General features: G+C 43.5%; 4 protein-coding genes across 4 annotated transcripts in view; 1 reads left to right on the forward strand and 3 right to left on the reverse strand.

Annotated features, from left to right (window-relative positions):
* LOC140353380 (uncharacterized) overlaps window positions 1-11,339 on the forward strand; it is a 257,995-nt gene that overhangs the window by 37,694 nt on the left and 208,962 nt on the right. The gene's annotated exons all lie outside the window — the stretch shown is intronic.
* LOC140353382 (uncharacterized) overlaps window positions 1-11,339 on the reverse strand; it is an 83,239-nt gene that overhangs the window by 17,402 nt on the left and 54,498 nt on the right. The gene's annotated exons all lie outside the window — the stretch shown is intronic.
* LOC140353385 (uncharacterized) overlaps window positions 1,662-11,339 on the reverse strand; it is a 143,458-nt gene continuing 133,780 nt past the window's right edge. The window contains exon 2 of the mRNA XM_072437928.1: window positions 1,662-2,743. Coding sequence (XP_072294029.1) covers window positions 1,677-2,743 — 1,067 coding nt within the window. The 3' untranslated portion in view covers window positions 1,662-1,676. The remainder of the gene's footprint in view (window positions 2,744-11,339) is intronic.
* Window positions 5,557-6,736, reverse strand: LOC140354256 (uncharacterized). The gene is made up of 2 exons (XM_072439206.1): window positions 6,660-6,736; window positions 5,557-6,589 (listed from the first exon to the last, which is right to left on the reverse strand). The coding sequence occupies exons 1-2, from the start codon at window positions 6,734-6,736 to the stop codon at window positions 5,557-5,559; spliced, it is 1,110 nt and encodes a 369-aa protein (XP_072295307.1).

An 11,339-nucleotide genomic window follows, 5' to 3' on the forward strand; every position in this document is an offset into this window, starting at 1 on the left:
TAAACCTCTTTGTTTACTATCAGTCCTTTAATGGACCATCAGCCTCATATTGTCCCTGGCTCACTCTTTCTCTCCTGTGTATCTGATTAGCAGCAGAATTCTCTGGGCATCGCCCTCTCCAGGGATTCAGAATCCCATTATAAACAACCTGAAGGTTGAATCTTAAACCTCCATTTCTGTTTAAGGAAGTATTCTCTTTTTGAACAATGATTGCCTCTTTAACTCTTTCTCTTCATCTTTTGTCCTGCTCAGAATCTTCTCCTCACTGTCTTTGTAGCTTTAGCTGTAACTTTAGCTGTAGCGTAGCCTAGCATGCGGATAAAAATCTCTTTTTAGCTGAGCTGAGACTGAACACCTGAAAGAGCTGCTCCTCCTGTTGGACTAGAGCTGGAATGACTTTCCACTGCTGCAGTTTTAGTGGGTGAAATCTTAAATATATCATTTACAGAGGTGAAAGAGGAGACCAAATGTACTCAGATAAGAGTAAAGTTACTGAGTAGTACTTTAGTTAGTTGGTAGTTGTTTGTACTGTTACTTTCACCTCTGGTCCTCCTTTGATCGAGAAAGTCCCAGTTCAGAATCTCTTTAACTGAACTCAGATTTTATCACTTTTTTTCCAACTCAAATCTATGTTTTTCTCATGTATTTTTTGTTTTGTTTGCCGTTTTCTCTCTCCAGACGTGTCCAGTCTTTAAAAATGTTTTCTTCTTCCATTGAGTCCACTTGACCCACAGAGACATGCTCCTCCAACACAAGGTTCTGGGCAAGTCTAAGAACTCCATCAGAAATCCAAACTCTCCTCTGCAAATGTTTTTGTGGACAAAATGAAGAAAATGTCTTAATTGTGTTGAAAACAAGATGAACAAACGACTTAAGAAGTTTCCCATTGATCTCGAAATACTGAGTTTTTTTCCTGTTCACCTGCAGGGGTTCCGTCTGCACCGGAGCCTAGAAGAAGAAGAAGAACGTTTCATCACGTTAAATCACGTTTACCAATAACAAAGACTGGTTCATGAAATGCGCTTTTCAGAGCGACGTTTATTTGAACGAAATCGTCTTGACGTTTGGCCGGCGTATTGTCTCTCAAAGAAGCTTTAAAAGAAAAGACACGGCTCTTTTGAGTGACAGAACGCCGACTCGAGAACAGTTTGGCTTCTTCTTCTTTCACAGGTTAAACAGTTAAAACGACACAGGACTGGACAAAGGTGCAGACATTTATAAACCGTTAAGAAACGCTCCGCCTCAGAACGTTCATGATTACAGAATGGATGCAAAACGAAGTGGACACAAGACAAATGTTATGTCTCTTCAGAACAAAAAGTCAGCAACGGTTTTGAGTTTCCAAGGTAGAAATGTCAGTTAGTTTGCTTCTGTTACACAAGATGGGTAAAATAGACAGTTTTCTAGCTGGAAAATTGTATTTGAGCTTCACTAAAAGTATAATTAGTGTTAAAGTGTGTAATATTTCTGTAGATAAAGTAAAAACTATTGTGTTTTCTGAGTGTTCGTCCAGTAAAAGTGTCATAATGTGTGTTAAATGTTCCGTAAAGTCCAGTGTTAAATGTGTTTAAAGCAGCTCCGATGTTACTCTCAAGAGACAGCGCCCCCAGGAGGACGCTCTCATGTGACAGCGACCCCTGGAGGACGCTCATGTGTGTCCGAGGCTTTTACTACAGTTAATCACATAATGTTCCGTTAAAGGTTCCCGTGGAGACACTTTCCACGCCCAGTTTGTCCGTGTTTTCTTTGGCGTGGATCTTCAGGTGATACTTCAGGTTGCTCTGGTACCGGAACTCTGCGTGGCACTCAGAGCAGCTGAATGGTCTCTCGCCCGTGTGTACTCTCATGTGATCTTTGAGGTAATCCTTCTGCCTGAAGCCTTTGTGGCAGACTGTGCAGCTGAAAGGTTTGTCGGTGCTGTGCGTGCGGACGTGCTCGCTCAGCTTGCCGCTCCTGGAGAAGCCGCGGTCGCAGACGGGGCACGTGTACGGCTTCTCCCCCGTGTGCGTCCGGATGTGTTCGGTCAGGCGGTGTTTTTGAGAGAATTTAGCACCACAGTCTGGACAACTGAAAGGTTTCTCATCTGTGTGAATCCTCATATGTACTTTAAGATTAAATTTAAGTGTAAAAGTTTTGTTACAGACTGAACAGCAGTAGGGTTTCTCGCCGGAGTGAACTCTGGTGTGTCGCAGTAAATCCTGTTTCGTTCTACATTTTTTTCTACAGAAGGGACATTCTTTTGAGTTCGTTTCACATTCAAACTCAGTCCCTGAGCCGTGTCCCTCTGTGACAGTGGCTCTGCTCTCTGCTCCACACTTGTATTTGGTGAATAGACCCGAGTTGTGTGCAGCTGTACTTGTGTCTTTTATCTGGACTTGGTTGTAGTGGTCTCCATCAGCCTCTGTCTCCATCTGTGCAGTTGAACTGCTGGCTGGAGGTTCCCAGTCTTCATCATTGTCAGTTTGTTCCTCAGTCTGTGAGTGTAAATGTCCATGTGGGTCTAAGCTGATGTCTGCTCCTGCTCCTCCACAGTGCTCTCCCTGTGTCAACTCTCTGTGCTCAGTTTGTCTTTGTTGAAGCACTGAGGACTGCTCTTCACTCTTCACGCACACTGCAGTGAACTCTGGGAGCTGCTCTTCCTCCTGTTTCAGCAAATGTTCCTCTGGTTCCTCTTTAATCTGTGCAGTCTCTGGAGTTTCCTGGTTGTGACTCGCATCATTAATGAACCAGTCGATCTGAACACCTGCAGGAGAGGATAAACAGAGTACACCGTTAAATCAGGTTCTCTGCAGAGTCTGAGCGTCACAGTGAGAATCACAAATCAACAAAAGAACAAACTATAATGTGCTTTTTTTGATGCGATGCGACATAAAACAATATTCTGTTTCTTGAATCTGGATCAGAAGCTTTTCAGTCACAGGTGGATTCATAGAGACGTTGAATATTAAACTCCTCTTTGTTTCTAAAGTCTCAGTGGAACATAATGCTCAGAATGTGGCAGTAAAAGCCTTTGTCACACGCGAGTGACATCAGAGCTGCTTTAAACACATTTAACACACACGACACGTACACATCACACAGGTACAACCCGCACACGTACAACTCGCACACATACGTACAACTCACAGACGTACACATCACAGACGTACACATCACAGACGTACACATCACACACGTACAACTCACACACGTACAACTCACACACGTACAACTCACACACGTACAACTCACGCACAACTCACGCACGTACAACTCACGCACGTACAACTCACGCACGTACAACTCGCACACGTTCAACTCGCACACGTACACATCACACACGTACAACTCACACACGTACAACTCACACACGTAACGAGACTTGCAAAACCACAGAGCGCGTGGGACTGACGCACGTACGTACCGGGCTCAGGTTTGAGCTTTGGATCCTCGCTCATCTCCCCGGGTCTCTGCTGCCTTTGTGCCTTTGCACCGCGCACTGGAGTCACGACAGAGTCCCGCAGCCCCATGTCACGTGTCACGCGGAAGTGCTCTGTGTGCTTCCGCAGTGCCATGGCTCGTGCACACAGCGCCCCCTCGTGTTTTATTGCATCAATTAGGCACTATATTGATTATCAAATGTATTGCAAAATTGTGATATTATCGTGACATTTGCCCCGTGTCGATTCCAGCCTCATGTGTATTTATTTATTTATCCATTTTAACAAGTATTTACCCAGGAAAGAGCTCATTGTCAGGGCCAAATATGACCGCCACAAATCATTGAAATATTTACACAATAAAGAGCCATTTAAGAACATTCTGTTTTGGTCAAATCTATGGAAAACAATGAGATCATTTTTTCCCAACCTCAAGTCAAGTTCCAAGCTGAAGAAGCAGCTTAAGAAAACGCTCTCTGTCAGTCTAATGTATATTTTCTCTCTTTTGGAGTGACAGGGCCACTCCTGAAGACCTTCTACGACTCTGTGGTGGCATCAGCCCTCCTGGAGCAGCAGCATCACAGAGAGGGAGAGGAAGAGGCTGGACAGAGTCATCAAGAAGTCCAGCTCCGTCCTGGGCTGCGCTCTGGACTCGGTGCAGGAGGTGGGGGACAGGAGGGTCCTGGCTAGATTCACATCTATGCTGGACCATGAGTGTCACCCCCTGCAGGACACTCTCCGCTCTGGAGAGCAGCTTCAGTGAGAGACTGATCCACCCTCGATGTGTGAAGGAAAGGTTCCGTAGGTCTTTCCTTCCTACTGCTGTCAGACTTTATAACAAAAACTGTTAGTCCTGAACACTCGCAATACTGACCTAACCTAATACTGATGTGCAATTCTGTCAGATGTGCAATTACTGTGCAATTACTGTGAAATTCATGTACAATCTATGTGCTGTCGTGACACATATTCATGTGCAATTACTGTCGTGATCACATGCAATGGTATTTATGTATTTATGTATTTATTTATTTGTCTATGTGAGTTTTTATTTATTTATAGGAGATCTTCTACTGAAAGTGTTTTTCAGACTTCCTATAAGTGATCTGTTTTTCTGTATCTACCTCTGTATCTACCTGCGTTGCACCAATGAAATTTCCCCATGTGGGACAATAAAGGAATATCTTATCTTAATAATAATAAGTCTCTGTGTGATTTGAGGACGTCGCAGTTCGAGAATGACATCAAGTCCAATATTAATATTAATATAATATATATAAGAATAAATCCACTTTACAATTTGTATCAGTAAAATACTTCGACATTTAATTCACAACAGGATTTATTAAAAAATAACAAACACAAGACAATATAAGACAATCTTCACACAAAATGAATCATATACAAAACAAAACAAAGCTGTAATAATTCTGTTCTCTGAACTTGTTTATTCAAAGTGATTGAACTCCTTTCAAAAAGACGTCTTGAAAACTACAAAATAAATACATTTGGGTCCAACACATTCACTGGTAAGAGGGACGAGACAAGGCTGTGCTTGGTCCCCCTTGCGGTTTTCTTTATAGTTGTAATTATACGTGCTCCTCCTGGACTCTGGTCTCCCTCCTCCAGGTCCTCACACGTGCTCCTCCTGGACTCTGGTCTCCTCCAGGTCCTCACACGTGCTCCTCCTGGACTCTGGTCTCCCTCCTCCAGGTCCTCACACGTGCTCCTCCTGGACTCTGGTCTCCTCCAGGTCCTCACACGTGCTCCTCCTGGACTCCGGTCTCCCTCCTCCAGGTCCTCACACGTGCTCCTCCTGGACTCTGGTCTCCTCCAGGTCCTCACACGTGCTCCTCCTGGACTCTGGTCTCCCTCCTCCAGGTCCTCACACGTGCTCCTCCTGGACTCTGGTCTCCTCCAGGTCCTCACACGTGCTCCTCCTGGACTCTGGTCTCCCTCCTCCAGGTCCTCACACGTGCTCCTCCTGGACTCTGGTCTCCTCCAGGTCCTCACACGTGCTCCTCCTGGACTCCGGTCTCCCTCCTCCAGGTCCTCACACGTGCTCCTCCTGGACTCTGGTCTCCTCCAGGTCCTCACACGTGCTCCTCCTGGACTCTGGTCTCCCTCCTCCAGGTCCTCATACGTGCTCCTCCTGGACTCTGGTCTCTGGGCTGGACTCTGTCTCTTGTGCAGTTGGACTGTTGAAATGTGGGGACAGATCTTCTTCCACATCTTGAGGCGTTGTGTGTGTTTTCATGTGTTCTTTAAGTGAACACAAGCGACCTATGACTCTCCCACAGACTGAACAACTGTAAGGCATCTCTCCAGTGTAAACTTGCTCTTGTTTCTCGATAGAATGTTTTTGGTTTCTCGTTTTCTCACGAGGTGAAAACCTTTCTTCTATGTGACTTTTCATGTGTCTTTTGAGATCCCACCTTGAACAGCAAATTTCTGCGTGAGCTTTCCCGTGTAGAATGAAATAATTTATTCGGGCAAATGTTTTCTTACGTACTGGACAACTGTAAGGCCTCTGCCCTGAGTGTGTCATCATATGAGCACTGAGCTTATCCTTTTGAGCAAATGCTTTTTCACAGACTGTGCAGCTGTAAGGTTTTTCTCCAGTGTGAATCATCATATGCTTTTTCAGGGCTGATCTGGCTCGAAATACTTTATCACAGGTTGAACAACTGTAAGTTTTTTCTCCAGTGTGGATTTTTATGTGTTTTCTGAGGGCAGAACGTTCTGTGAACATTATCACACATAATGGACAGCTGTAAGGTTTTTCTGCTGTGTGGATTCGAAGGTGCCTTCTGAGGGTGGTGCCTTCCGCAAACATTTTCTTAAAATATGAGCAACTATAAGGTTTCTCTCCTGTGTGAGTTTTCATATGTGCCTTTAGAGTCCCGTTATAGGGGAATGTTTTCTTACAAACTGAACGGCTGTAAGGTCTCTCTCCTGTGTGAACTCTGTTGTGTCTTTTTAATATTTGTCTACATGTAAATATCTTCTTACAAACAGAACATATGTCTTGTTCCCTCCTCCTCCTCCTCCTGCTGCTGCTGCTCCTCCTCCAGCTGCTCCTCCTCCGCCTCCTCCTGCTGCTCCTCCTCCTGCTCCTCCTTCTGCTCCAGTCCCTGAGCCATGTCCTTTTGTGACAGTGGCTCTGCTCTCTGCTCCACACTTGTATTTGTTGAATAGACCTGAGTTGTGGGAAGCTGTACTTGTGTCTTTTATATGGACTTGGTTGTAGTGGTCTCCATCAGCCTCTGTCTCCATCTGTGCAGTTGAACTGCTGGCTGGAGGTTCCCAGTCTTCATCATTGTCAGTTTGTTCCTCAATCTGTGAGTGTAAATGTCCATGTAGGTCTAAGCTGATGTCTGCTCCTGCTCCTCCACAGTGCTCTCCCTGTGTCAACTCTCTGTGCTCAGTTTGTCTTTGTTGAAGCAGTGAGGACTGCTCTTCACTCTTCACACACACTGGGAGCTGCTCTTCCTCCTGTTTCAGCAAATGTTCCTCTGGTTCCTCATTAATCTGTGCAGTCTCTGGAGTTTCCTCACTCACAGGATCAGGACTGTACCAGTCGATCTGAACACCTGCAGGAGAGAAGGAGAAATATGTTTATCACAATAACTTTGGATGAATCATTTGCTCCCACCAACCAAAAGGAAAACAGACCAGTCCACTTGTTTGGTGGACACTTCTGTGTGAATGTGGTGAATGTTTGGTGCTGGTCAGAGGCCGAAGGGTCAGATCTGAACCGAGTCCTGAAACAGTGTCAGTCGAGTAATTGTGAGAAACACGTGATAGTGGTTTCGCCTGGAGCCACAGTTTCTCCAACAGTTGCATTTTTCTCTGAATAATTGGCAGTGATTAATAAGCGTTAATTAATATTTCAGTCAGAGGGTTATAATGGCTGTGGCTTTGCTTAATTTCTTGGTTATTCCTTTTAGTTTTTACAGTCTTCCTGTTTGTACTTTTGTTGAATAATGTTTACTCTTTTGAACCAAAGTAGTGTTTTTTTTAGATAATTTATTTAAAAAAAATACTATATATACATATATATATATATATATATATATATATATATATATTTATAGTATATTATATATATATAATATACTATAAATACTACGCCGGCACAGCGCCAGCACCCCGCCCACAGCACCGGCACCCACAAAGAACGATGCACAATAATAAAAGTAAGATATATGAAACAAAGACAAGCATTAACGACACAAAGTTTAGTCTGTCTCTGTGTCGTCTCATGTGGACGTTTACGGCTTCTTTTCAGGTCAATGTTTTGGTACACATTAAAGGCAAGGCAAGGCAAGTTTATTTGTAGAGCACATTTCATACACAAGGCAATTCAAAGTGCTTCACACAGCAGGAAAAATGCATTCAAATCACAAAGAAATTACAGAAACAGAAATACAATAAAATTAACTAAATTAAAATTGATCAATCCAACTGATTGTCTAAACTAATAAAATCACAAACAATAGAGGAGAGTGCAAAGAAAAAATCCTTTCAGTCATATGCGCAGCTAAACAAAACTGTTTTTAGCTTAGATTTTAACATTGTCAGAGTAGAAGCCTGTCTCACATCTTCAGGAAGACTGTTCCAGATTTTAGCTGCATAAAACTGAAATGCAGATTCCCCATGTTTTGTCCTGACTCTGGCACCAGCAGGAGGCCGGTCCACGTTTAGTCCTGACTCTGGCACCAGCAGGAGGCCGGTCCCTGAGGTCCTCAGAGTCCGAGATGGTTCATATGGCACTAACATGTCCAAGATGTACTTTGGTGCTAGGCCATGGAGAGACTTATACACAAGCAGAGCTGCTTTAAAGTCTATTCTCTGAGCCACAGGGAGCCAGTGCAGAGACCTGAGAACAGGACTAATGTGATCATACTTCCTGGTTCTAGTCAGGACCCGAGCAGCAGCGTTCTGGATGAACTGCAGCTGTTTTACAACTCGTTTGGAGAGGCCAGTGAAGTATCTGACCTGCCTGTACATTTTGTTCTCTCTATCCCCCTCGGTTTGTTTATCTATTCTACAGTCTGTAAGGATGACAGCGGCGCCGTGTTAATTTATTACTAGGAGTAGCAACAGGCGAAGTGATAAGCCGAGGAAGGAAATATAGGTTTGAACATCTGTACATACGTATGTTCTCATTCTGTAACTTTCCCCTGGTTCTACCCAAATATGGATATTCTTTACATCTTGTTCTCTTATTGGCTAAACCGTTGGTACAGGGATGGGCTCATGCCTGTCAGATATTATTTAGAGGTTGTTGTGTAAGTAGACATATAAAAGGCGAGGTACGCCCAGAGACGGGGTTCTTCTGATCATCTGAAGGCCCAGGCTGTTTTCTGTCCTGTGATCTGACACGGCGATTTCTGTATTAAAACATCTTTGAAAGTACAGAGTCTGTGTCCGCGGCTTCTTCTTGTCACACACCACCCCATGGGAACGTCAATCAAGTCACATCACCAGTGAGCAGGCCGTTACAGTAGTCTAATCTACTGGAGACAAACGCATGGATAAGTCTCTCTAAATCTGGTTTGGACGCTATATTTTAGATTTTGGCAATGTTTTTTAGATGGTAAAAAGCTGCTGATGTTATTGATTTGACATAGCTATTCAAGTTCAAGTCTGAGTCCATCACCCCCAGATTTCTAACTTGGTTTGTAGGTTTTAGAGCGAGACTCTGGAGGTGACCGCTAACACTTTCTCTTTGTTTCTGTGGGCCAAAAACGATTATTTCAGTCTTGTCTGAGTTCAGCTGGAGAAAGTTGTTTTGCATCCACACACTGATCTGTTCGATGCAGTGACAGAGTGAATCCACTGGTCCATATTCACCTGCCGACAGTGAAACATAGATCTGAGTGTCGTCTGCATAATTGTGAATGGACAAATTTTCACTGCGTATCAACTGACCTAACGGCAGCATGTAGAGGTTGAACAGAAGGGGACCCAGGACTGACCCTTGGTGCACTCCACAGGTCAGGGTCATGTGGTCTGAGACACAGCTACTAATTTCAACTAAGTACTTCCTGTCTTCCAGATAGGACCTTAACCAGTTTAGGGCAGTGCCAGTGATGCCCACCCCGTCCTCTAGTCTCTGTAAGAGGATCCCGTGATCAACAGTGTCAAAAGCAGCACTCAGATCTAACAGAATTAAGACTGAAGCTTTGCCCGTGTCAGTGTTCAGGGGGATGTCATTTGTCACCTTGACCAGAGCAGTCTCAGTGCTGTGATGAGGTCTAAAACCTGACTGAAAAACATCAAATGAGTTGTTTATTAAGAGGAAATCTGTGAGCTGTTGGTAAACAACCTTTTCAAGGACTTTGCCCCAAAATGGCAGATTAGAGATGGGCCGGTAATTACTCAGTACTGCGGCATCAAGACTGCTCTTCTTTAGGAGAGGCTTTATGACTGCTGTTTTCAAAGACATTGGGAATGTTCCAGATTGAAGCAACATGTTAACTATGTGAGTGAGTGGTGCTAACAAACTGTTCAGCACAGACTTTAGAAATCTGGTGGGTAACACATCGTGGCAGCATGTAGATGAACTCAGACTGGTGATGATCTCATGGACAGTTCTGTCAGTTACTGGTGCAAAGTGAGTTAGCTCTAAGTGTCTTGGTGGTTTTAGGGTAATTTTTTTCATTGTGGGATTTATAGCATTTTTAATGCCCTGAACTTTGTCATTAAAGAATAATGCAAACTCATTACACTTGGATGTGGAAATGAGTTCTAACGGCAGCTGAGCTGGAGGGTTTGTTCATCTGTTTACTGTGGCAAACAGGACACGCGAGTTGTTACTGCAGCTTCCAATAATTTCAGAGAAATATCTTTCCCTAGTTCTACATAAAATTAGGTTGTACATGTTCAGCTTCTCTTTGTAAATCTCTTTTTGAACCTGGAGCTTTGGCTTGCGCCATTTCCGTTTGGCCCGGTGGCACTCCCTTTTCTGTGCCCTGACCCAATTGTAATTTCTCCACGGCGCCTTCTGCTTATTTTTAACCATTTTAGCCTTCATAGGGGCGATGGTGTCAAGAACATTCAAAACACTAGATGTAACAGAGTTCAACAAGTAATTTACGTTAGAAAATGAGACATTTTCAAAGTTTATCATTTCCATAAACAGTGCACCTGTGCCATCACTTATGTGTCTCCTCTGAACAACTGCAGGACCAACCGGTGGTTTGGGAGAAACAGACAGGTCAAAGAAGACACAGAAATGATCAGACAGAGCAACATTGATCACATTAACATTTGAAATATTTACCCCCTTTGTAATTATGAGATCTAGAGTATGTCCTTTGCTGTGAGTGGGGCCTCTCACATGCTGAGTAAGAGTGATTGTTTCAAGGACAGCATCAAGCTCTTTAGCGTTTCTGTCACAAATATTATCAACATGCACATTGAAATCACCTGTAATGACCAAACCATCAAAGTCTGTGCATACGGCTGAAAGCATCTCAGTAAAATCATCAATAAAATTTGGCAGTGCTGGGGAGGCTTGTATAAAACAATGAAGAGAATGGATGGAGACCGTTTTGGCTCTATTTTAAAGGATACATAATCAAATGATGAAAACACCCCAAAAGACAACCTGCGGGTAATTATTTCATCTCTAAAGACAGCCCAGACTCCACCCCCTTTTTTGTTTTCTCGTGTTTCAGATTCAAACTTAAAGTTGGGTGGAGCAGATTCTATCAGAACTACATTTCCTGTGTTTTTGTCAAGCCATGTTTCAGTTAAAAACATAAAATCAAGATTATAAGAAGTAATAAAATTATTAATTAAGAGTGATTTGTTACATAAGGATCTGACATTTAGCACAGCAAGTTTCAGACTATTCAGTGGGACTGGGCTTTATCTTTTCACAGGGAATATAAATCACATTTCTCAGAT

Source organism: Eucyclogobius newberryi, unplaced genomic scaffold (assembly GCF_026437365.1).
Source record: "Eucyclogobius newberryi isolate DKJ021-1_F unplaced genomic scaffold, fEucNew1.0.hap1 SCAF_9, whole genome shotgun sequence".
Classification (NCBI taxonomy): domain Eukaryota; kingdom Metazoa; phylum Chordata; class Actinopteri; order Gobiiformes; family Gobiidae; genus Eucyclogobius; species Eucyclogobius newberryi.

What these genes read in the sequence shown, in the direction of transcription:
- LOC140354256 (XM_072439206.1), bottom strand. Translation starts at nt 6,736, where the DNA reads ATGAAGACTGGGAACCTCCAGCCAGCAGTTCAACTGCACAGATGGAGA. An exon ending in ATGGAGACCACTACAACCAA is followed by an intron (nt 6,590 to 6,659) that starts GTCCATATAAAA and finishes AGTGTGGAGCAG; the next exon opens with AGAGCAGAGCCACTGTCACA.